General features: G+C 38.8%; 2 protein-coding genes across 3 annotated transcripts in view; both read right to left on the reverse strand.

The window, feature by feature from the left end:
* The window catches only part of LOC111153876 (beta-carotene oxygenase 2), a 35,764-nt gene extending 16,493 nt beyond the window's left edge, over positions 1-19,271 (reverse strand). The window contains exons 1-5 of one of the 2 annotated variants that reach the window (XM_022513151.1): positions 18,915-19,271; positions 14,762-14,967; positions 1,994-2,205; positions 1,681-1,796; positions 299-401 (exon numbers count right to left, since the gene is read on the reverse strand). In XM_022513151.1, the coding sequence (XP_022368859.1) occupies positions 299-401; positions 1,681-1,796; positions 1,994-2,205; positions 14,762-14,952 (622 nt within the window). In that variant the 5' untranslated portion in view covers positions 14,953-14,967; positions 18,915-19,271. Of the gene's footprint in view, positions 1-298; positions 402-1,680; positions 1,797-1,960; positions 2,206-14,761; positions 14,968-18,914 lie in introns of those variants that run through there. The other variant, XM_022513153.1, reaches the window with a different exon arrangement.
* A 2,673-nt stretch (positions 19,272-21,944) lies between these two features.
* On the reverse strand, positions 21,945-23,972 carry LOC111153686 (testis expressed 12). Its single transcript, XM_022512838.1, has 4 exons — positions 23,910-23,972; positions 23,022-23,133; positions 22,885-22,936; positions 21,945-22,089 (listed from the first exon to the last, which is right to left on the reverse strand). Exons 1-4 carry the CDS (start codon positions 23,970-23,972, stop codon positions 21,945-21,947), a joined length of 372 nt encoding a protein of 123 aa, XP_022368546.1.
* Positions 23,973-26,106: the final 2,134 nt, after the last annotated feature.

Genomic DNA, 26,106 nt, shown 5'->3' on the forward strand with positions numbered 1-26,106 from the left:
TTTGAGAAATACATACTGGAAATCCCTAAAACCCCTGTGAGATGAAAAGCACAATAGAACATATAAACGTAAGTCATGCTGAAAAGGTCAAACAGCAAATCAGTTGCTAAGCTTATGTGCACAAGGACCACAGAACACAGTAAATTATAGACTTTAAGCTCAGTTATACCAGTCTGGAGATTTCTTTCTGGACCTTTCAAACTAAGTTCCTATAGGCTTACAGATTTAACCATAATGAAACCCTGGGAAGATAGTTGACTTCTAATTATTTTTAAAAAGGCCTCTGTTCCAACTTTACCATGCAGCCCATACGAGTTCCCCATGTTGTATGCTGTTCCATCTGGGTCATAATGAGGATGTGCAGTTGCTCCATTCACAGCAATAAATTTGCTCCAGTCTACCTGCAAATTTAAGACCATCAAGACTTTTAAATGTTACATAAGCAGATCTCTACTTAGACCCATAGGCATTAGGAATGTGCCAAATATTTTAAAAATGGAATAGGAAAACTATAATTTAATCCCTAATATCTCACCTCTAAAAACTCAAAATTATTTTTCCTATTAAAGAAGCTAAGTAATAAACAAACAAAAAAACTCCACCACCAACAACAAATGGACAAAAAAGATTATCCAATACGGATTTTTTCATCAAGATCATAGGAAAGTATAAAAAATAAGAATTAGGGGCACCTGGGTGGCTCAGTGGGTTAAAGCCTCTGCTTTCGGCTCAGGTCATGATCCCAGGCTCCTGGGATCGAGCCCCGCATAGGGCTCTCTGCTCTGCAGACAGTCTGCTTCCTCCTCTCTCTCCCTGTCTGCCTCTCTGCCTACTTGTAATCTCTGCTTGTCAAATAAATAAATAAAATCTTTTTTAAAAAATTAAAAAATAAGAATTAACACAGACCTGTACCCCTGGGGCTAATAATACATTATATGATTATAAAAAATTAAAAATATATATATAAAATGAAAAAAAATTGAAGATCTCTATGAACCAGGGAAAAAAAGAATTAAAATTAAAATTCTGGTCCAAATTTTATTTACCTTTTTTTTTTAAAAGATTTTATTTATTTATTTGTCAGAGAGCGAGAGAGAGATAGCACAAGCAGGCAGAATGGCAGGCAGAGGCAGAGAGAGAAGCAGGCTTCCACTGGTCAAGGAACTTGATGCGGGACTTGATCCCAGGACCCTGGGATCATGATCTGAGCCAAAGGCAGCAGCTTAATCAACTGAGCCACCCAGGTGTCCCCAAAATTTTATTTACTTTTAATTAAAGTGTTAAGTGAATGCAGCATGGGTCTAGACAATCTCTAGTCCAATTCTACCTATAGCTAGGAAGAACATGAAATGGCCAGAGTAAATATGTACTATTCTATCTCTCCTTTACCATAGCCTTCAGATATTAGGATTAAGGAAGTAGTAGTCCAGAATTGTCTCTCTTTTTAAAAGAATTTATTTATTTTTGAGGGGGGAGGCAGAGGGAGAAAAAGAGAATCCTGAAGCAGACTCCCTACTGAGCACGAAGACAGACACGGTGCAGGAAGAGCCAGCCACTTAACTGCCTGAGCCACCCAGGCGCCCCTTCAATTTCTTCTTCAGATATATTACTCTAAGAAGCATTCTGAAAGAAAAGAAATTTTAGGGTCTATTTTATTCATTTTTTTAGGCTTTATTTTACCTTTTCTGTTTTTTCCAGAGTTTTAATGTCCACTTTATTCATAAAGTTGGTCTCAGTGCTAACATAGTAGTCACCCTTGTACCGCACATAGTTGACATTGGTATTGTCAGTTACTGCTGAAACCAAACCCCAGAGTTAAACACCACAAGGCACTGTAGCACACAATCAGAGCAACAACACAGTTTAAATATCCTCTCATACAAAAAAAAAAAAAATCTATTTCAATGTATGTATTTACATAGATTGAAGCAAATCATAACTAAATAATCATCATTATCACCCACAAATTCTGGGTATGATAAAGGCTGCTTACCAGGCAGCTCAAATTTTGACATGAAACGTTCAAAAACATTCTTGCACGGATCAGGGAGAGCCAGCGTGCCAAATTCTGAGATCACAATTCGGTCATGAACACTATTGGTCTTATATGTATCACTCTGCAGGAACTTGCTTCTGTAGGTCACCATGCCCTTCTCCATCTTGAACTGGTGAAGCAAAGCCGTTCCGTCAAACCAGTGATTGTACCTTCAAACAGGATCAAAAGGAGAAAAACAAATACCAGTAAGAAAAACACAGGGAGGGGCGCCTGGGTGGCTCAGTGGGTTAAGGCCTCTGCCTTCGGCTCAGGTCAAAATCCCAGGGTCCTGGGATCAAGCCCCACATTGGGCTCTCTGCTCGGCAGGGAGCCTGCTTCCTCCTCTCTCTCTGCCTGCCTCTCTGTCTACTTGTGATCTCTCTCTGTCAAATAAATAAATAAAATTTAAAAAAAAAGAAAAAGAAAAACACAGGGAAAAAATGAGAGCCTTCAAATATAGAAATAAGGATTTGGAATGGGTTCCCAGCACAACTTGATTATTCAGAAAACTTGAAATTAAGGCATGATACCTTTTGTGTATATCCTGGAGTACAATGGAAAAGAGCAACCTACATGCTCCTGACCCCTACCCTGTCAAAAAATTCACACTTAGGGGGTGCCTGGGTGGCTCAGTGGGTTAAGCCTCTGCCTTCAGCTCAGGTCATGATCTCAGGGTCCTGGGATTGAGCCCCGCATCGAGCTCTCTGCTCAGCGGGGAGCCTGCCTCCCTCTCTCTGTGCCTGCCTCTCTGCCTACTTGTGATCTCTCTGTCAAATAAATAAATAAAATCTTTAAAAAAAAAATTCACTCTTAGAAGGTTAAAAAAAACCTCCAAATTGGTGATACCTAAGATAATTCTGATTTTTACCCTATAGCCAAGAGAATAATGTGCAAGGATATGGAATATTTGACATTTTCTCAATTCAAATGGGTCCTAAGCTTTTAGAAATAGTTATCTTCATATCTTATATTTTCCCTTTAAAATTTTTCAATTTATCAGAATTATGCTAAAGTAATCAAGATGACTGTCCTTACGGGATAATCATTTTTGTACATATGATTACAGTAGAAATAATCTACTGAAATGCCAGAATATCAAAAAACTACAGGGAAAAGTTGGTGGCTTTACTTTTTTTTTTTTTTAAGATTTTATTTATTTATTTGACAGAGAGAAATCACAAGTAGGCAGAGAGGCAGGCAGAGAGAGAGGAGGAAGCAGGCTCCCTGCTGAGCAGAAAGCCCGATGTGGGGCTTGAACCCAGGACCTGGGATCATGGCCTGAGCCGAAGGCAGCGGCTTAACCCACTGAGCCACCCAGGCGCCGGTGGCTTTGCTTTTTAAAGGGTTTCACATTATACAGTCTTTTCATTCATGTGCCTGACAGACTTCAGCACAGATAAGCAAGGCTAACAACACTGCCTTAAGGCAATGGTCCCAAAAGCAGGGAATCAGAGATATTCATATACACCCCTGTTTATGGCACCATTATTTACAATAACCAAAAAATAAGCAATCCAGTATCCATAAAAAAGGAAGGAAATTCTGTCACGTGTTACAAGAGAAGAATTTTGAGGACATTTTTATAAATGAAATAATCCAGTCTCTCTCTGTCTCTCTCTCTCTCTCTCTCTCTCTCTCACACACACACACACACACACACACACACACACACACACAAAGGTATAGTTTTGGTTTTGCAGGAAGAAAAAGTTCTGAAGATCTTTTTCACTATGTGAATAAACTTAACACTAATCTTTACCCCTAAAAATGGCTAAGATGGTAAATTTTATGTTATATGGTTTTTAAAAAAGATTTTATTTATATATTGGGGGGGACAGCATGAGTGGTGTGAGGAGCAGAGGGAGAGAAATAAGCAGTCTATGCTGAACACAGAGCCCAAAGCAGGGCTCGGTACCAGGGCCCTGAGATCATGACCTGAACCAAAACCAGATGCTTAACTGACTGAAAAAAGTTATGTTTTTATCACAATAAAAAAAAATGCAGGAAATAAAGTATATTTCAAAAAAAAAAAGACCTATTACCCAGTGATTTGAGATGCCATCTTTATTACTGACCTAATTTCCATTCGTTCTTGGGTTTCTTCCATGGCTTTCTAGTCTATTTCACTTATTTACTCATGCACTGAATAATGTGTTAATCATTGATGCTTTATAGTATTCTTTTTAAGATTTATGTATTTATTTGAGAGACAGAAAGAGAGAGAGCGTGAACAGGAGGGGCAGTGGGAGAGCGAGATCTCAAGCAGGCTCCGTGCTGGGCATGGAGCCCAATGCAAGGCTTGATCTCATTACCCTGAGATCGTGACCTGAGCTGAAATCAAGAGTCAGGTACGTACCTGATTGTGCCACCCAGGCACCTTATAGTATATTTTAATGTCTGGAAGGGCTAGTCCCTTCCGGAAAAATCTTTTTTAGTGTTTTCTTGACCATTCTTGCATATTTATATTTCCATGTAAACTTTATATTGATTTGTCTAACTTCCTGTAAAAACTTGTTAGAATTCTTATTAAGATTGTATTAAATTTTAAAATTACTTAGGAAGTACTGATTTCTTTCTATTGTTGAATTATCCTACTCAAGAACACAGGATGACTTTTCATTTGTTTAATCATGTTTTTCCGGAGTGTTTTAAAGTTTGCACATTTCTTGTTCAGTTCCTAAATATTTAATCTTCTTTGTTGCTACTGTAAAGGGTTTTTTCCACCATTATGTTCCCTAACTGGTTATTGTTGGTGTATATGAAGGCTATTGATTTTGGTAGGTTAATTTTACACCCTATTACCTTACCTTTTATTGTCTGAGTTAGTCATGTCATTGATTCTGTGTGGTTTTCCAGGTTTACTAAGATATCATCTGCAAACAGAGATAGTTTTACTCTACTAATCCTTGTGCCTCTAATCAATCCCTTTAGTCTAACTGTATGGTTACATCTGGTTGAAAAGCAGTGGAACAATGGTTATTTTCTCCTTGTTCCTGTATTAAAGAAAATACTTGTAGTCTTTCCTAATATTACTGGTTTTAAGACTAAGATGAAAATACATTATGTGCATAGATATACATACACCTACATAAGAACACAACATGTGTATATATATATATACACATGTACACACATATTTTATATACATACATAGTATATACATGTTATATATACATACATTTATGTGTGTATACACATACATATATACTTATATGTGTATAAGTGTGTGTGTATGTGTATATATATATAAAATCATGTTAAGAAAGTATCCATCAAGTCCTATTTTCTTGAATATTTTCACGAAGAATGGATGTTGAATTCTGACAAAAGTTTTGTCAGCATTTATGGAGATAATCCTATGATTATTCTAAACCCTACTAATATGGTATATGATATTAATGGATTTCCAAATAATGCCGTTACTTTGACTTATCATAGTGAATTATATTTTTACATAGTGTTGGATTCTATTTGTTAATAAAATATTTATTTGTCTTATATTAGCACTATATATTTTATATTTTTTCATGGATATTTATAAACATTATGAATAAGTAATAGTTTTCTGTACTGTATCATGTGGAGATAGTCAATATTATACCTGTTTCATAAAAAGAAGTGGAAAGTTTCCCTTCATTTTCAACTCTCTTTAATAATGTATAGAGCATTGGGACTATTTGATATTGGAAGGCTTGGTAGCATTTCTCTGTGAAGAAATCTGGGCCTGATGCTTTTTTTGAGAGATGGATACTTACTAAGTATCTCTTTTTCCTCTATGGAAATTGCTCTGTACACACCTGCTATCTCTATCAATTGGTTATCTTTGTTTTCCCAAGAAACCATGCATTTCACAAAGCTCTCAAATGTATTTGCTGGAAGGCCTAAAGTGTCCTGTACATTTTTGTCTGTTTCGATGATTTCCTTTCCCCTGCCATTTCTTATTTTGTACCCTTGTGCTTCTTCCCTTTTTCTTCTTGACTGTGTTAGCTAGTGGTTTCTCTATTTGGGTTTTGTTTGTTTGTTTTCAAAAACACTAAAAAGAAAGTAATTTCAATAATTGTTGCTGTTTTAATCTAAATCCCTCTAAAACCACAAAACACAGTCACAAACATGATACTCTAGGTGTAAGAGTAGACACTCAGTTTCTTCATTTAAGAAACTTCATATTCTTTTCTTTCTTTTTTTTTTTTTTTTGGTTACCATCTAATATTGTTGGCTCACAGAGTTGTCAACCAAAACCCCTAAGTGATTTTTAACACATTTTGCTGTTAAACCACATTACTTTCATCCTTGTGCGTGTAGAATTTCTCTTCCTCTACATATACCTTTAATGATCTTCAACTTGTTAGATTCCATCTCATAAGATCTTTCTAGACCCTATAATTTCAGGTATTCATTTACTCAAACCAACCAACTTTTCTTGAGCCCCTACTATTCTGCTGGCTTGTGCCAAGACCAGTGCTTACAGGCACATAACTGTGTCATAAAGTCGTTCTCTGAGACAACAGATAAACATTAAAAAATACTATCTGTGCACAGAAGAAGCAACAGGATGGAAGGATGTGGGGATCAGGGAAGGGTCTAGAGGAAAGGAGACATTTGTCTGGTTCCCTAAGGATGTCTGCCAGTTGGAGAAGGGGAAAAAGGCATCCTAGGGAGAGGTGGTGAAGAAAGAAAGAAAGAAAAGAAAGAAAGAGGGAAAAGGAGAGAAAGACAAACAGAGAAAGAAGTAAACAGAGAAAGTAAGGGAGGGAGGAAGGGAGAAGCGAGGGAGGGAGGGAGGGAAGGAAGGGAATGAAGGAAGGGAAAGGGAGGGAGGGAAAGAAAAGAAAAAAGAAAACAAAACAAAACAAAGAAGGAGGAAGGCAAGGAGGGAGGAAGGGAGGGAGGGAAGAAGGAGGGAAGAGTGAGCACTGAAGGCATATGGTATCCAGGAGGAACAGCAGCTACAAATTTGTGTGTGGGCAGAGCCTTCAGTGGCCGGGGATGATGGTGGAGAAATAGGTCAGCACAAGACCTATCCACACTTAGACTTAAAGCTCAAAGACCTTCAATGGCAATGTGTGATATTTTGAAACAGGAGGGTACAACAGTGAGACCTGCATCCTAGAAAGGTCACTCTGGACACACAGTAGAACACGGAATAGAACGAGGAGCATTCAGATTCAGAGAACCAATGAGGAGACCAGGCAATAATTCAAGTGAGAGATTATAAGGACCTGAACTGAAGCAGTATAATTAGAAAAGGACAAATTCCAGAAACAAGTCAGGTGGCTGATGGGATAAAAGCAGTGACAAAAAGAGAAGATACAAGGGGCGCCTGGGTGGCTCAGTGGGTTAAAGCCTCTGCCTTCGGCTCGGGTCATGATCCCGGGGTCCTGGGATCGAACCCCGAGTCGGGCTCTCTGCTCAGCAGGGAGCCTGCTTCCCTTCCTCTCTCTGCCTGCCTCTCTGCCTACCTGTGATCTCTGTCAAATAAATAAATAAAATCTTTAAAAAAAAAAAAAAAGAGAAGATACAAAAAGTTGTATCTGAGGGAAAGACTTGCTTTCACTGAGATGGAGAATATGTGAAGAGCACATAGTTCAGTTTTTTTTTTTTTAATATTTTATTTATTTATTTGAGAGGCAAAGAGAGACAATGAAAGAGAGAGAGCATGAGAGGAGAGAGGTCAGCGGGAGAAGCAGACTTCCTGCTGAGCAGGGAGTCTGATGTGGGACTCAATCCCGGGGCTCCAGGATCATGACCTGAGCCGAAGGCAGTCGCTTAACCAACTGAGCCACCCAGGGACCCCCCACATAGTTCAGTTTTGAACAAGAGTCTGAGCTATCAAGACTCTTTACTCCTTACACCAGAGTGAAGATGTTCTACAGCCATTTGGCAAAATACAGGGGCTAGAGCACAAAAGATGGGGGCTGGGTGGGAGATGCCTGTTTGAGGGTATCTGTGGGTAACAGGTATAGGCCAGGTGCAAATAAGACAGTAACTACCATCTACTGAGTGCTTACTACCTGCCAGGACTGTACTAAGCACTTCACCATATCCTTTCGTAGGTACATAAAAATAAATATAATGTATATTTTAATTTATATATATGCAATATATTTTTAATATTTATTTATTTATTTATACTCCACCCCACCCCCCATTGCACACACATACACACTGATTCTGTAAGGAACTACTATTCCCATTTTATAGATGTGGAAACCAAGGTTTGAGAGCAACAACATGCCCAGGGTCACAGGGCTGGTTAAGAGGTAGGAAAGGGATTTGAATTCAGTGCTGAGCCCCAAATCCTGGGATCTTACAACACCCCAAAAAGTAAGGTGAACTAAAAAAGTAATTTGGCAGAAAAGGGAGTTGGGAGAGAGGTCACTGAATGAAAAGAAGAAAATGAAAATGTCCTGACTGCCAATTCTTTTTTTTTTTTTAAGATTTTATTTATTTATTTGACAGACAGAGAGAGATCACAAGCAGGCAGACAGGCAGGCAGAGAGAGAGGGGGAAGCAGGCTCCCCGCTGAGCAGAGACCCCCCCGCCCATGCAGGGCTCGATCCAGGACCCTGAGATCATGACCTGAGCTGAAGGCAGAGGCTTTAACCCACTGAGCCACACAGGTGCCCCTTGACTGCCAATTTTTGCCAGCCATTGAATGAGGCAGTTTTTATGCATTATCTCCTTTAATTCTCATACCCAATCATTAAATCTGTATTATTAGCTGCATTTCTTATGGAAAAACTTGCTGAAGACCACAGCATTGATAAATGGCAAAAAAAAAAAAAAGGGGGGATTTGAAACCACTCCATCTTAGTCTAAATATAATGAGATCAGCAAAAAATAAAATTATAGGGGCACCTGGCCAGCTCAGTCAGGAGAGCATGCAACTCTTGATCTCAGGGATGTGAGCTTAAGCCCCACATTGGGCACAGAGATTCCTTAAAAAGTAAATAAATAGGGACGCCTGGGTGGCTCAGTTGGTTAAGCAGCTGCCTTCGGCTCAGGTCATGATCCCAGCGTCCTGGGATCGAGTCCCACATCGGGCTCCTTGCTCATCAGGGAGCCTGCTTCTCCCTTTGCCTCTGCCTGCCATTCTGTCTGCCTGTGCTTGCTCTCTCTCCCTCTCTCTCTCTCTGACAAATAAATAAATAAAATCTTTAAAAAAAAAAAAAGTAAATAAATAAATAATTTAAAAATAATTAGAATAGGCAATCGGATGGATAGAAAAAGAATCAGGAGAAAGTGTGGGAATCCGAGGATGACAGAATTTTAAGACGAGTGGTCGGTAAAGTCAAACACTGTCAAAAAGTCAGGCTAAGGACTGGAAGGCCCATTTCATTTAATAATTAACAGGTTTTGGTGACCTTTTTGAGAACAGATACTGTAGAGTGATGGATTAAAGGTCAGAGGGCAGCTAACCCAGAAAACACCAGGAAGCAGGTAAACAGAGGCAGTGAGAGGAGAATGGATGTTAGCTGGAGGGGAAGGTGAAATAGGGAGCCAGGGTTTTCTAGGAAGAGAGGACATCTGGAGGCCAAGATGAGGGGTAGGTGAAAGAGAAACAGACACAAGGGGACGGTGTGAATGATGTGGCAAGTTTCAGAGGCGAGGACGAGGGCCACTTCCTCCTCTGATCATGAGGAGGCAAGAGAAGGCACTTTTTTTTTTTGATTTATTTATTTGACGGAGAGATGGCGAGAGAGGGAGCAGAAGCTGGCCGAGCATGAGAGGGAAAAGCAGGCTTCCTGCTGAGCAGGGAGCCCAACCAGGCGCCTGAGAAGGTCCTTTTGTGGATAAGTCTGGAGGTGGGGAAAAAGTGCAAGTTGAACTAAGGTTCAACTTAGTTCTCCTCGGTGAGTCACATACAGAAACTACACCAGGTGGAACTGTCATACAAAGAAAACTTTATTTGTAGCAGACAAGGAGATCACAGGGAGCAATTTCCAAAGCTGCAACTCCCTGAGCAAGGGAGAATGTGTTCTTTTTATTTAGGGTTAGGATGAATATTTAGAAAGAGGAGCCCGGGGCGCCTAGGTGGCTCAGTCCTTAAGGGTCTGCCTTGCACTCAGGTCATGATCCCGGGGTCCTCAGGTGGAGCCCCGCATCAGGCTCCCCGCGCAATGGGAAACCTACTTCTCCCTCTCCCACTCCCCCTGCTTGTGTTCCCACTCTCCCTGTCAAATAAATAAAAATCTTAAAAAAAAAAAAAAAAAAAAGAAAGAAAGAAAGAAAAGGAAAGAGGAGCCCTGCCATGGTGGGGGGGTGGGGAGAGCATAAGTTCACACATGCACCTTAAGGTGATGTGCCTAGACGTGTGTTGTGCTCTTCCCTGGGCAGAGATTTTAGCACCATAATGAGGTGAAGGTGACTGTCAGTCGTTCCCTGGGTCACTCCATGCATGGTCCATCTGTGCAGGCAGGAGTCAGGGGTTAAACTCAAACTGGTCTGGGCAGTCTGAGCGGTTATTGCTCCAGGGGTAGAGTTTCGGTTTATAGCCACCGGGTCTTGTCTGAGTTAAGAGATAAACTGGAAAGAAGGGCTCCAGGAACAATGGGGGATAAAGATCAGTGGGTATAAGCAGAACAGTAAAGGTCAAGTCCTGGGATCTAACTGCTAACCAGGGCAGTGGCAAGGAGCCCACATCCAATCGTCCCTCTTCACTACTGAAGTCGTCCGGCTTGCCAGTTGACAACGAGAGGGATAAACAGAATGATGGAGGCTTTGGGAAAGGACACTGAAGGGACACTGCGGGATGCTGGCAGTACAGGGAAAGCTAAATAAATAAATATGCCCTGGAGACACCAAGGACTCAGCCAGGGCTGCAAACCATGATTTTGTCACTGAATCCATGAGTGAGGTTGCGGGTCTCCTCTGGAACTGCGGGGCAGGGAAGCAGGGATGGGCTCATGCAAGACCGGCAGCAGTTGGAGGGGGCCAGCGATCCCCAGGGCACAAGAGGTGGGGAGGGCGGTGAGAGTGTATTTGAAGTGACTGACGGTGGAATCTGCACCCGCGACAAGAAGTCAAAGGAGCGCTGATAAACTGAGAGGACAGAGAAGACAGAGGAGGGGAGAGCCTGAAGAGGTTGGAAGTAAGTTTGATGAAACGGAGGAGTGAGGACATGGGGGTTTTGAGCAGAAAGCAGAGTCTCAGGGTTCAAGATGTCAAGGGCAGGATGACTCTGTGGCATAAGTTCCAGAATGTGGCCTTGCTGTAGTGGCACAGAGGGGACAGTCACCGCAGAGAGGATGGGAGGCTAGACTACCTTCTTTACGGATCCTGAAGTCAGTCTGGGAGAGCTGTAAGTTTTAAAATGGTGAGGACAGGGGTGCCTGAGTGGCTCAGTCATTAAGTGTCTGCCTTCGGCTCAGGTCATGATCTCAGGGTCCTGGGACTGAGCCACACATCAGGCTCCCTGCTCAGCAAGAACCCTGTTTCTTCCTCTCCCACTCCCCCTGCTTGTGTTCCCTCTCTCATTATGTCTCTCTGCCAAGTAAATAAAATCTTTAAAATAAAATAAAACAAAACAAAATAAAATGCTGAGGACAGTTCCTATTCTACCCAGATTCATGACATTTAAAAAACCGATAAACACGCAATCATTGATATCATGGATGAAATCACTGATAAAATATTTTTTTTTTTTTAAAGAAAAATCTCTGCAGGAGACAGAGATTCCTGAATGGCATCACACTAAGGGACCAGAGACTCAGAATGGAGGGGGGCTACTCTCATTTGCAGGTTGGGGTGCCCTGGCTTTAGGACCCCACCCACCTAAGGAGTCTGATCTGGGGAGCCCAGCACTAAACCAAACCCCCTCTTTGACCTGAAGGCACCTGTACCTCACACTCAAGGGAATGGCCAGACCCTGTTCCTGCTGTAAATGCCTACCGTTGGCTCAGAAGAAATGGATTTAAAGTACTAAGCAGACATTCATGGGGACCAGCCACAGCACCACTTCCCCCACAAAGATGTTTATCTTTAAAGAGGCCTGTAGTGCAAGCCTAGGCCCTCAGTAGCTCTGCTGCTTGGTTTTAAAATTTACTAGAGCTACTTCAGCAGCAGATGAAAGACCATATGCTTTTGCAAGAGGCTGTTACTCTCTCGGGGTTGGACTAGTAGTTTTATTTTTCTCTCTCTTCCTCCCCCTTCTTTTTGCCTTAGAATCTTTTTTCAAATTATAACTTGCATCGAATACAGATACCTAAGTAGCAAAAAGCACAACTATGCTGATTAGGGCCAGGGGGATCTATAGGCCAGCTCATTCACCTTCTTTTTCTCTGCCTCCAAACCACCTTCCCATTCAGCCATTAAAAATTAAAAATGATGGTCATTCAGATTTCATAGGAACATGGATTAAAAGGCTTAGGATAGTGTGAAAGTTTTTTAAATCAGAGCAAAAAGAAAATCAGTTAATATCCAAAACATAAAGGAAGTGTACAACTCAACAGCAAAAAAAAAAAACTGTCTGGGGCACCTGGGTGGCTCAGTCAGTTAAGCTTCTGCCTTTGGCTCAGGTCATGATCCCAGGGTCCTGGGATCAAATCCCACATCTGGCTCATTGCTCAGCAGGGAGCCTACTCTCCCTCTGCATGCCATTCCCCCTGCTGTGCTCTCGTTCCCTATCTCCCTCTCTATCAAATAAATAAATAAAATCTTTTAAAAATAAAAAATAAAATAAACGCTCTAATTGAAAAATGGGCAGACGATCTGAATAGACATTTTCCCAAAGAAGACCTCCAAATGTCTAGGAGGCACATGAAAAGATACGCAACGTCACTAATCATGATGGAAATGCAAATCAAAACCACAATGAGATAGCACCTCACAGTTAGATAGGATGGGTGGTATCAAAGAAATGAAAAATAGCAAAAGGTGGTGAGGATGTTGAGAAAAGGGAACTCTCATGCACTGTCAGTGGGAATGCAAATTGGTGCAGCCACGTGGAAAACAGTATTGGAGGTTCCTCAAAAAATTAAAAACAGAATTATCACATGATCCATTAATTCTACTTCTGGGTATTTATCTGAAGAAAATAGAAACACTAACTCCAAAAGCATGTGATCTCATTTATATACAGAATCTTCAAAAAACAAAACAAAACCAAACAAAAAACAAAAAAGCCCAAGCTCACAGATACACAGAACAGATTGGTGGTTGCAAAATATGGAAGGAGGAGAGGGTAAGGGTAGCTGAAATGGGTGAAAGACATCAAAAGGTACAAATATAAATAAAAGTAATGGGAATGTAATATACAGCATGGTGACTATAGTCAATAATACTATATTGCATATTTGAAAGTTATTAAGAGAATAAATCTTAAAAGTCCTCATCACAAGAAAAAATTTTTTGTAACTACCTGTGGTGACAGGTGTTAACTAGACTTACTGTGGTAACCATTTCCCAACACATACAAACATAAAATCATTATGTTGTAGACCTGAAACTAATATAATGTTATGTCAATTATACTTAAATTAAAAAACTCTACATACAATATGATTGTAATTATATAAAACCAATCTATAAAATGGGGCAAAGACTAGCAGGAAATACACCAAAGTGCTAACAGAGGATGTGGTCCACATTTCCCTCTGCTCTGTTCTGTATTTCAGAAAGTTTTATACAAGAAAAAACTTCTAAAATGAGAAAAAGTTTTAATATTCAAAAATGTTTAAAACAAAGATGATTCCTTCCCTACCATAGGGGTTTCTTTACATCACTTCATGTCCCTAACTAAATGTACAGAGAAATAATATACTTAAGAATTATTGGTGTTTTCATTTATTTACATGTATTTATTGAGAGCTATTTAAGAGCAGGTCACCCCCTGGATATTAGGGATTTTGGGTGAACAGGAAAAATTCTCTGCTTACATGGAACTTATATTCTACTGGAGGAACATGGTCAATAAACAAACAAACAAATACTAGGCATTTGATAGTGCTATGCAGAGAATTAAAAGAGGTAATACCATTTTTTAAAAAGATTTTATTTATTTATTTGAGAGAGAGAGAGCACACGAGCAAGGGGAGGAGTAGAGGGAGGGGGACAAACAGACTCTGAGCTGAGTGCCAAGCCCATCAGTGGGTTGGGTCTCAGGATCCTGAAATCATGGCCTGAGCCGAAACCAAGAAACCAGGAGTCAGATGCTCAACTGACTGAGCCATGCAGGTGCCCCAATATGTACTATAATTAATAATAGCATTTTTAGATCTGGGGATCAGGGACGGCTCAAAGGACGTGAGACTTGAGCTGATATCTGAATGACAAGAATCAGACTTGGGAAGATAGACAAGAGCCGATGCCAAGACCCTGAGCAAAAACAAATGTGTCCAGTTTGAGGAACTGAAAGAGCCATCGTGTCTGGGGAACACTGGGTAGGGGAGGTGTGTGAGGTGAAGACATTGCTTCTTCCTTCAGGAACTTGTGGTGAAACAGGTTTCGGTAGTCATACGGACCGTTCCTGACACTTCTCTTTTGGCAGAAGCCCTCAGAGGATGACAAATTCATAATATTCTGCAAAGCAGAAAAGTCAGGACTTTTTTTCCCCCCAGAATTAAGTGTCTCTCTTTTTTTTTTTTTCCTGTAAACTACAATTTTTTCACCTGTAATCAAAGGGACTGCATAACCATGTTAGCCTTAGAGAGAAAACAGATTTAATGCCTATTCCATAGAACCAGCCATGCCAAAAAATCGAAATCGTTCTCCAAAATCAAGACTTACTTGTCCTTCCCAAACTCGAATTTCCCAGGCCCAATTCGAAGCAGACTGCCACTGAGCCACTTGGGAAAATGTCCTCGGACTTGAGCAGAGACCACCTGTGGCGTCTCCTCCACCGTGGTTAGCAGCGGTGTAATACATGGAAGCCCCTCACGCTTACCGACCGCTGCCTTCTTCTGATCGGTACCCTCCATGTATTTTTTTCAAAACTGTGAAGAGGAAATCAAGAGCACAAAAAAAATTGTATAAGATATGTGTTTCTCCATAGACAATACTCTTACCTACTGGTAAGGGAAAAGTAAACCCAACACCAAATATAGTCTCCAAATTCCTCTCCTTCCTCATTCTCAAACTGTCACCTCTCTGGTTCTCCATTTTTGAACTACAACAATCCCCTTTTTTTTGTATTCTTGCTGTACAAATCTGCCTAAGAATTAACTCAGGAATGTATTATTATCATTTCTCCTGGTTGAACAATGCTCTTCTTTTCAAAAGACTGAATCTACGTATTAACCTTAGATGTGCTAAAAGCAACCCATTGTAATGATAAAAAATGACCACTATTCATCACTATACTAATTATATTAACCAGAATGGGATGCCAAAGATTTCACAGCAACTTATATGAGAATTTAGTAGGATGTAATTCAATTTCTTCCACTTTATTGACATATGCATGAACTTGCATGGCATTTTCAGAAGGGTGTCATGAACTGAATTATGCAGTGATACCTGGTCTGAAATTACCTGAAGTTCAAAAAGCCACAGGAAGAAAAAAATCATTATTATATAAGAAGCTGAAAATTATCCTTTTTATTTCATATTTATTTGGTGTTCACAAGGCAGTGTTGCCTAACACAGAGGGGTGGTCAGATATGAAGTTAATTAGTGCTTTATTTTATTTCATAAAATTTTAACAGTAATATAGAGTCTAAACTAGAAAAACTAACACACAGAGAGACACTATTCCTCTGAAGAAGTGAGATTTGCATTACTTTAGCAAAATATTTTACAATGTTATATTTATTATCTCATTTCTTTCAAATCTTTATAAAATTCAGTTTAGAGTACATGATTCCTTCTACTTTCCTATACATAACAATTCAGTCAAAGCCAAATATTTCCTGCTTTCCCAAATAAAATTGACTAATCTATCCCTAAGGAATGCTACTATTGTTCAAATTCTATCTTAAATGCTACCTCCTTTATGAGGAAATGTAGTGTAATATTTAATAAGAGTACTGTCCCCGATTCTGCTGGGGGTCAAACTGCTTGGTTTCAAATCCTGATCTGCCATTTTTCAAATAAATAGCCTTGAGCAAGGCAACCTCTCTGTGCTCTGTTTCCTCCTTTCTAAGGTGAGGATAATAATAATTCTTATTACTTCTAAGATTATAAATAACAAATAGGTTATATAAGGTTTTTAGAACATAGTAAATGCTCAAAAATGTTAGCTATCATTATTTACATAGCTTTTCATGATCAACAAGATGTAGTATCATCTTCCTTCAAATTATTTATTCAGGGATAAAAAGTATTCAAACCTGATGTAAATGAACATACAAACAGACCGTTTATACTGTAATCAGTGTCTTGTTTGAGCGCTGTCTCTCTAAGTATGGTCTGAGGACTACTTGGAACAAAAATACGTGGTATTACTGTTAAAATGCAGATTTATGGACTCCACCTTGGACCTAATCAGAATTTTTGGGATACAGAAAGCAAGCATTCTTAGGCATATGAAAATTTGAGAACCACAATATTAGGGGTTAAAGAGGATGCTTTGAAACCCTTATCTTACTACTTTTATTTATATTATGCATATTCATCTCACTCTCCTTTTACATTAAAATAAACGTCCTGAGGTCAGTTATTTTAGTCCTCTCACTTTAGTGGAATTAAATTGAATACCCTGATTGGACATTTGTCTGAATAGAGATTCATGAATTTAAAACATTTCACATTTTAGAAAAAACTTACATGTCTATATGTACTGTACTTCATAGCATGTTATTGGCCGTTTTTCATATATTCTTCAAAATTTCCACCGTACTTGATATTGTGATCTATACCTCCTTAATCCCCTTTCTAGTCTTGGTTCCTGAAAACACTGCACTTGTCTAACTTCCTTGCTCCCTCTTTGTTTGCTTCACTTATTAGCTGACAACCTTGGTAAGTTCCTAATCACTCTGAGCCTCGAGTTTTTCAGTGATAATGGGGGTAATGGGGATGAAAGAAGGATAATACTTCCCATTTATGTTTGTTGTCGTAACTAAATATGGTAGTAATTTCTAAATGTTAACTCCCTTAATTGGCTCCTCTTCCCCCTTATCACCTCCTGAGCCTGACCTTGAACCTGGACTCTTTATAATCTCAGCACACCCTCCTTGATAGTCTCATCTAGTCCCTTAATTTTACCAAGTACTTCTTGCAAGTGACTCTCAGCATGTCAAATGAGAACTGTTCATTTTCACCTTTCCAAATCCACTTTTCCCACCTGCTAAATCACCTAGCTTCAAAATCTCTGTGGGCCTTGAGTTCCTCTTCTTCACTGTCCCCTCACATTCACTAAGTGGTTAAATTCTGACTATATCCAGACAGGGCCAGGAAGAGAATGCTACAGGGATGATATAGGGGGGCCAGTATAAATTACTAAGGCTCAGAAGTTTACAAGGGTGCCTTGGGCAAATCCTTTGTAAAGATTTGTGCTAGTCCACACCACCCGGGCAGCTCCCCCAATTTTTCTTCCGGCCCGAACCTGTCCTCCTCAGCATCAGTGCTTCAACTTCTCCTACCCATCAGTCATGCCCTTTCTACTGACCTAATTAAGGCCCACACAACCTCTTAGATGATATTATCAAAATCTCTTAATTGGAAGGAGAAAACAGGGAAGTTATCTACTATGGGAGCCTCCAAATGGTTAGGCCTCTTGATTCCTTTATCCCTTGAGATGGCTAGAGGCCATAAGCCAATTGCTTCCAGCCCTAAACAGCACACGGGGCTCCAGATCCCATCGAGGTAAAAATATTATCATTTTCTATGTGTGCTATGATGTGAAAAAAGTTGGGAAGCACTGCTACTAAATTAATCTTCCTAAGTACAGATCTGACTGTATCAAATAATCCTCCAAAAGCCTTCACAAATGACTCCTCACTGTCTACCAGGTAAAGTCTAAACTGCTTGGCCAGGCACTGAAGACACTGTACAATCTCACACCAGCTTACCTGTCCACGTCCCCCCTCACTAATGCCTTCCATTCCAGCCAAACTAAACCACTCCCCATTCTCTCCTCTTCATCATAATTATATCCTTCTCTTCATCTAGGATATTTCCCATCTCCTCCAGGTGAAATTCACTTACCCTACTCATCCTTCAAGATCACTGAAGATCCAGTGTCCACATCACCCACTTCTTAAACACAACATTCCCATTTCCTATAGCAAGAACTGATTCTCCTTAGTCTGAACTCACACAGCACCTATTTCAGCTCTGTTACGGCACTCATCTTACTCTCTCTTGTGCAATAAAGATGAATACAATTTATAACCTCTACTACTGGTACTCCTTGAGTAAAGGGTCACTTGTTTCTACTCCCACTCCAGTACCTAAAACAGTGCCTTGCGTACTGCAAGCACTAAATTATTGAATTATAGAATTTTCAAGTTTATAGTGCATATTAGTAGGATTTTTGATAGCTCAACACCAGCCAATTTCAAGAAATAAAATCATGTAACAATAGTAGCTGTAATAGAAAGCTATAAAACCAAAAAAACCCCAGAATTTAAGAATTTAAGGCAGTCCCCCAGAATGCAAACAGAAGAACCGAACATTTACATTAGGACATGTAGCAGTGATTTTCAATTGAGAAGGTTCTAAATAGTGACTATTCTTCCTATTGCAGATCCAAGAGAATCCCTACACCCTGAATCCTGCCCCATATGTTATACAAAATATATAAATACAAGACTGCTTCCCTGACAGGTAAAGAAATCGACTCATTCTTCCTTAACTCTCAGCTCTGTGGTGTTGCTGCCTGTATCTGCTACGGTGAAAAGCTTAGAAGCCCCCAGTACTCTTCAGAAAGAGGCACAGAATTAAAAGCCTAAGCTGCTAAGAAGAGGAGGAAGGGGGGGGGGGGGGGAGGCAAATCCCCTACCTGGGATCGAGTGTACTACCACAGAAAGCAAGCCCACTGCAATGGTAGAAAGGTTGCTGACAAAATGGAGAAAGGTCTGAAAAAACGTTCTGGTATTGAATTAAGCAACAGATCCTGTGATTTCCAAAACCTCCCAGTTAACTTCCTGGGCTGTCCTTGGCTCACTGACAGAATAGGAGGGAATGGGGGAGGAAGCCAAGGAGGGCAGACAAGGGACAGGGCTTCCAGAACCTGCAATCTCTCCTGTTTGGCCGCATTTCCAGAAGTATCCCAATTACCTACTTATGATAAGTAGCTGTTTGAAATTCTGAAACTGGACCACCAATGGTGGTCTCCCTTCCTAAACTTTCTTCTTTCAAACCTCTTCTCACATTACGATTAAGCGCCTTGATCCATGGCTCAGTTTCATTATGCCACCTCTCGCCTCTGAAAGAGTCATATCTCTTTTCTTACAGAATAAAGTCCAATTGTAGTCTATCAACAAAGGACTCTACAATCTGGCCACACCTACCTTTCCATCTTTGCCCCTCTGCTTTCTAGCATTTCATCCCTCCTTTTCTTTTCCATTTATATAATTTACAAAACAGTTTCTGACAATATAGTACGAATAAGGCTCTGTGAAGGTATGCCCTTGATAAACATATAATCATGTATATTTTTATTCATTTAACGCTTTTGAGCACCAATACATCAAATACTGTGCTACAAATTAAGAATATAAGGAAACAAGATTCAGTCCCTGCTCTCCAGCAGTTTAGATGATGCCCTTCGTGAATTCTCAGCTCAGGAAAAATCTTATCTAACATAGCACGTACTTTTGTTCTTCGGTGCCATTTTAACAAACTTTCTCCTGTTTGAAATATCCTCCCTCTTTCCTTATCAAAAACCCATTTCACTACCTCTCTGACCCCTTTGCAAACTCTTCTAGTAACTTCCACCGAAAGGAGTTAACTAGCACTGCACAGACACACTTCTAACATTTACCTATCATGTCTTCCTAGCAAAGACATGTAAGTGTATTTCGAGAAAGGAGTGTTGACAACTGTCAGAAGGGAGAACAAAGAGTTCCTTAAACTATGCTGTATTCCCCATAGTGCCTAGCAGATATTGATGTACAAAGACATTCAATATCTATTTTTATTGGTAAACAGTGAGAAATAATTTATAAACTTGTGAAATTTTATTGAAATGAGTATTAGAAGTGTAAATTAAAGGGCAATAGCATATCTGCAGTTGTTAATTATTCAGAGATAATTATTGTTTGTGTGGATGGTACCAAAGACATCAAAATTTGATAAAAAATCAGTCTTATCGGCTGTCAAGAACTTTTATCCTAGGATGTAGCTGTTCTGACCAGTAAACACATTGTGACTAAAGATCGGTTCCCTAGTCTTAATCATACCAAATGAAATGATCAAACCAATTCTCTGAGCCAGCATAGGAAAGAACATATTGAACAATGGTGACACCATCAAGATATAACAAGCACATTATGAAAAGCCCTCTGAAATAACGTTAGCCTTGTCTTTCTCATTAGTTAGTAAGTGTGAATTATGATGTGTCAGTAGAGACATCTTTGTATTTAGAACACTAAAAAATTCTGTAAGTTAACAGAATAACTCAAACTCCAGGAGACATGTCATATTAACTCAAATATAGTCTTCTGTTTACATTCAGTATTTTAAAATTCAAATACTAATAGTTACTTCATTGACCTCCAACCTACCCTGCACCATTAGCATATCCCTCTGCAAACCTAATTTTTTCCACTTAACCAGTATTTTTAGTTAATATTTTATTTTAATGTTTTCAATCTTTTCTTGAGTATTTATGTAATGTGGTATATATGCTTTAAAATAGTAATCTGATTGCTGTTTTATTTATCAAATGAGATTTTACCATTTAGAAGGTAGCAAGGCAAATATGCTATACACCAAAGGAATACCAAATTCCCTGTGGTGCCATTTGTAAATATGTACAAATTTGTGATTACTTATATTGGTAAAATATACATAAAATAGATTGAATTATCTATATGATTGAAAAATGTGTGCTGTGATTTTTAAAAACCTGATTAATATAGTTAATCACATCTAATAGTTATCATATAGAATTATACAACATATTAAAATTCTTCAATAAAATCATAGCAATACCTTCCAACTTGTTTTTAGAGGATTTTTTTTTTAAGCTAGAGGAGTTTTAGAGATCCTCTAATTGAAATTCAATTTATTCAATTTATAATAGGTGTGAAATGACTCACCAAGGTTACCTTGTTGTTAAGGCAATCTTTTTACTTCTGGATCACTAATTTTTGTCCCATGCCACACAGATGCTAAGGCTCTAAATATAATTTATTAACTTCATCATTGATACGGTTGATATGTAAAAAAGCCAACTCATGTAAGGTTCTGGTTAGTAATTTCTCATTTTTATTTTATCACTTTTACCACAAGAAAATAATTTTAAACCAAGAATTTTTATTAGTCATATAGAATAACTAATAGTGAAAATAATCAAATGGTAACATTAAATAGCAATACCTTAGTCATATTTTATTACATATTGTGAAACTGGACAAATTACCTTGAGGTTTTAGCTTTTTATAATACTGCCATGAAAAACATTTTTAAACTATCTCCATAGCTATCTGATATTTAGACAGAGTATTCTAAAAGAAAAAGTGCAATACTGTGAAATATTATCAAATTAACTCACTGAGTCTTCTTTTAGGATTTTAAGAAAAGCTAGGAAGTTTAAGGGGAAAAAAGAATCTATATGTAATTAAAATACTTTACACTTTTATGAAATATGCCAAATATTTAACCCTCAAAAAAAAACTACATACTTCATATTAATGTCCAGTCTAAAGCCCCTTTTAAATCTAGAAAAGAAATTCAAGGACTCTCCCCTTCTATGTTTAAGGCACACATTTTCTTTAACAACTAGAGAGCTTTCAGAGCATAAATGTCATTCTTTTAATACAACAACAATGGGCTTAAATTCTCGGCTTATTTTAAGTACACAATTTTATTTGTGCAGTGTGTTTGCAATCACTGTAAACCTCTGTCTCAGGAGCTCTCTTTTTTGTATTAGAAAGTTTTCAATAGTATTGGCTTCTTTGAAGAGTCCATCTAGCTCGTCAATATAAGATGCATCTACTGCTGCTCTCTCACTAATGAGGAAAAAAAAGTATTACATTAAACTAAATAGAATGTCTAGTGACACTATCACAGTGATGTTCTTTATTATGTTATACTTGTTAGCTACTTCATTTAAATAGCTTTGTACGTCAAAAAGCTTCATTAATTTAGAAAGTCTTCAGTAAAAGTTAAATTAGTCATGTAAATATTTTTGACAATTCAGTCTCCTGACACTGCAGACTATGTATCTTATAATACATTGTAATTCTAATATTAAACTATATACATTATTTTAACAACCACATAAACCATCATCCAAACACAATGATTGTCCAGTAGTTTAAAAAAAAAAAAAACTTTAAAAAACAAAACAACAAAAAAGAACATCTTATAAACATGATAATCTCAGGCCAATAAAATATTAAACTCAGTCTTCAAATATAGACATAATATTTAAATATTTCATAAATATATTTATCTTTAATATCACTCTTATTAGCATTATCTTCAATGAATGGCATTTTTCTCAAATAAGTTTTTTCATCAAATGTTAAATGTTAGATCATCTAATTAGAGACCAAAATACATCCAGCTTAGTCTTTAGTTCTGGTAATAACAAAACAAAGGATGTTTCGTGTAAAAGTTGGGGTTATTCTTTGAAAATAACCAACTAATTTATTATAAAAAACTAAGGTAGAATAAAAAACTCTGAAATTACAATTTCTGGATAGGTTTGCAGCCACTGAACTAAACTTCTCATTATGGAGTTTCCAGAAAAACATTATTTCTAAGAGAAAGACTCAAGAGTATATGCTATAAGTACTTGCCTTAAGATCTTTGCATATGTAGACAACATTAGATTAATTTCCTTGCTCATATCTGTTAAAAAAAATTACTGTTATGAACTATAAACTTTCTGTATTATAAAATCAGTATTTAGAAATATATGCATTTTATGTATCACCATTCAAATCTTTCTCCAGGGATTCATCTTTATAAAACAGTCCAGAGCTTTCCAAGAAAGAGGAATCTGATTTTCCAAGAGAGGACAGTTGTGGACTATCTGGCATTTGAGGCTAATAGAAGAAAGTAAAGAAAACAGATAAATAGTCAACAAGATCCTTAGGAAATATGTATTCTGTCCCCCAAAAAGGCAAATAAAACATCTTTCAGGAAAAAAGCAAACATGCTAGAAATTATATGCATTCATGTCCTAATGAGTCATTTGAAATTTTATTATCAAGAAAACTTTTAGGCCTAACAAGCACCTTGTCGAACATACTAAATTTTGCTTGGTTTTACATTACACTTTGAATATATTAATTCCTTGATGAAAAAATTTCCTGTATCTTGAACCAGCAGATGTTTCCATAGCAATACAGTAAAACTTTCATTTAGACAATAGCCAAATGCTTGCAAAATTTTGCAAGATAACATAACCTTTAAAAGGAAGCAAATAATGTCCCAAATGCAAACAGATGGAGTAGTGAAGAAGGGCAGAATGCAACACTCTAAATTTTAAAATATCAGCAACTATAGTACCTAGGTATCCTACTTTTTAGAGCAAAACAATTACTTAAAATCCTATGTTTCATATAGGCACGAAGCCATTTCTGTTTCTCCCTCATGAATTACAACAAAGAAATTCCATCTCCCAATAGTTTCTTGAAGGCCTATACTATTTAGTGAAAAAAACAGATGGAGTCAACATAGTTCCCGCTGGGACAATCCCACTTCGGGAATATGAAAACATTAAATTTCATTCATCAACAGAATTTTCTTAAGTAGAAAAAAATTTGAGAAGTATAAAAAATAAAACCAAAGATTAAGGCTCCAGGAGCATATGGATTACCTCCAGTTCTCTTGGTCTCTTGCAATTTCGAGTATCAGGTTTTAAAATGTGACTTGTCGTCATATTCTGGAGGCAAGAGCTGAAAGGTTTAGAGGAATGCCAAATTTAGTACAAACTCCATGCTACAGCTTTTTTGAGTCTTTCCTGTTCTTTCCAGTCCCACCAATTTATTTCAGGCTCTCATTGTTCTTTTAGGCTCTCATTATCTGTCACTTACCTGAACTACTCACTTTCTCCCTGCCTTATTCCATCCTATCAACTGCTGTTTGGGCAATCTTTCAAAATTGATTACCATATTTCCTTAACTCAAAAACCTTCCCACTATTCACTGCTCCAGAACGAGTTCAATTTCCATGGTATGGCCGCCCAAAGTCCTACATCACATGGGGTCAACCTACTGTTCCTATGATTTTCATCTACTCCCTCAGCCAAACTAGTCTCTTGGGCACTTGTGCCTGTTTCAGAATTTAAGATTCCTCTACTTTCAAAAAATATTAATGTTAAAATATATCTTATAGTTTATCTAATTCAATGTCATTTTTCACAGATATGAAAACAGAGGCAGAGATCGTTGATCAGGTTCAAACAAGTAAAACTGAGCCAGACTAGAACCAAGATTTCATGTCTGACTTTCCACTGCCCTATCTTACCTTAATATAGCATCAAATTTTACTCTTAAATTACTCTCCCATCAACTCTGAAAATCATTTCCCTAGGAATCTGAAAGATTACGTTTAAACAAAAAAAAGACGTAGAAACCTACAAGGGGACAGCCCTCATGTCTTAAACGATGAGGAGCCGAATCTATACTCAATTATTAATTTACTTTGTTTTTTGGTTTTGTTTGGTTTGTTTGGTTTTTTTGCAGAAACTATGACGACCTGGATAACTGTAGTGAAACTGATTAGTCATACGTTCATATAAATAAGACAGAAAGATAGCAACAACAAATTGCAATTAAGAAATTCCCCGTAGTGCTCCTACATTACTGTCAGTGCGTTTCCAGCATGTAAGCGCTGTGATAGCAGCATGCAGAAAAACACTACACGCACACTGTCTGCTCACTTTGCCTTGGGAAGTTCCAAAAGAGAAGCAAGCCAACGTGAGAGCTGTTCTCTTCTCCCTTCCCCTTTTTCTCTTCCGTTTTCCTTCTACACCTCTTCTCTCCTCTCTCAGAGTAACAGAATGTGCCTGTATGGCAAATGAAAACTTCTATAGTTAGGGAACTCTGTTTCTGCAAAAAAAAAAAAAAAAAAAAAAAAAAACCACCCTCATTTTTTTTTCTGTCATAAAATAAGGCCTCCCTGCTGAACCCAGGCTCGGTCAAGAGGCTGCGGCTCCTCCTGGGACACCCCATTCGCAGATGCTAACCTGGGCCATGCAATCCAATGCCCTGGTGACCTAGACTTTACAAAGCAATGACCCTGCACCTTACGCAACTTCTTTCGCCTACTCTTCTCTTTCTTCTCAACGCCTAGTGGGCCCCTGGGGCCATTTCACCTACCTTTTTCTCACTTCCCTCCCTGCTGTCTTTTCCTCCCTACTTGTATTTAATCCCCCCACGAACATCCCTGAGAGGAAGCGTCTATCCTCTCACTGCCCGGTTTCTCACTCCAAAGTGCACGCATCCCTCCAGCCCCACCCCAAGCCCAGTCTACTACATGGCGTCGTGACCTTCCTCCTCAGCGAAAGCGCGGGAATGAAGATACCGCGTTCCCGCACTCGAGTGCGCAGTCTCCGCGGACTCCCAGCAGTCAGCGCGTGAGTCACGTGAATCACGTGAGGTGCTGCGCAGGCTCCCGGCGCCCAGCCAAGAGTCCTCTGGCATTTCGCAGAGGGGCGGCTTTCTTCCTTTCGTCTCCCGCTGTTCCCCTGGACTTGTTACCTCTGACACAAACATCTCTCCTTGCCTCCGAGTGTGTGGAGAAGATGGGAAAAATCTGAGACTAGCCTCTCAGGAAAAAAAAAAAGAATTGCCTAAACGAGGCTGGGTGGGGTGTGTCCCACCCTCTGGCAATGTCTGTAAAGGAACACAAAATGGGACACCCGACACTACTACTCAAATAAAACTATAAATATTCCAGATGGTTTGTTTGAAGGAAGTTTGAAGGAAGCCAGAGTTCTCCTGGCTCGCAACTTCCAGACCCAGACATCCATTCATTCGCCTCTTTCTTCTCTGATGCAACCACACTTTAAG

Source organism: Enhydra lutris, unplaced genomic scaffold (assembly GCF_002288905.1).
Source record: "Enhydra lutris kenyoni isolate GAN:26980312 unplaced genomic scaffold, ASM228890v2 scaffoldscaffold34, whole genome shotgun sequence".
Taxonomy (NCBI): domain Eukaryota; kingdom Metazoa; phylum Chordata; class Mammalia; order Carnivora; family Mustelidae; genus Enhydra; species Enhydra lutris.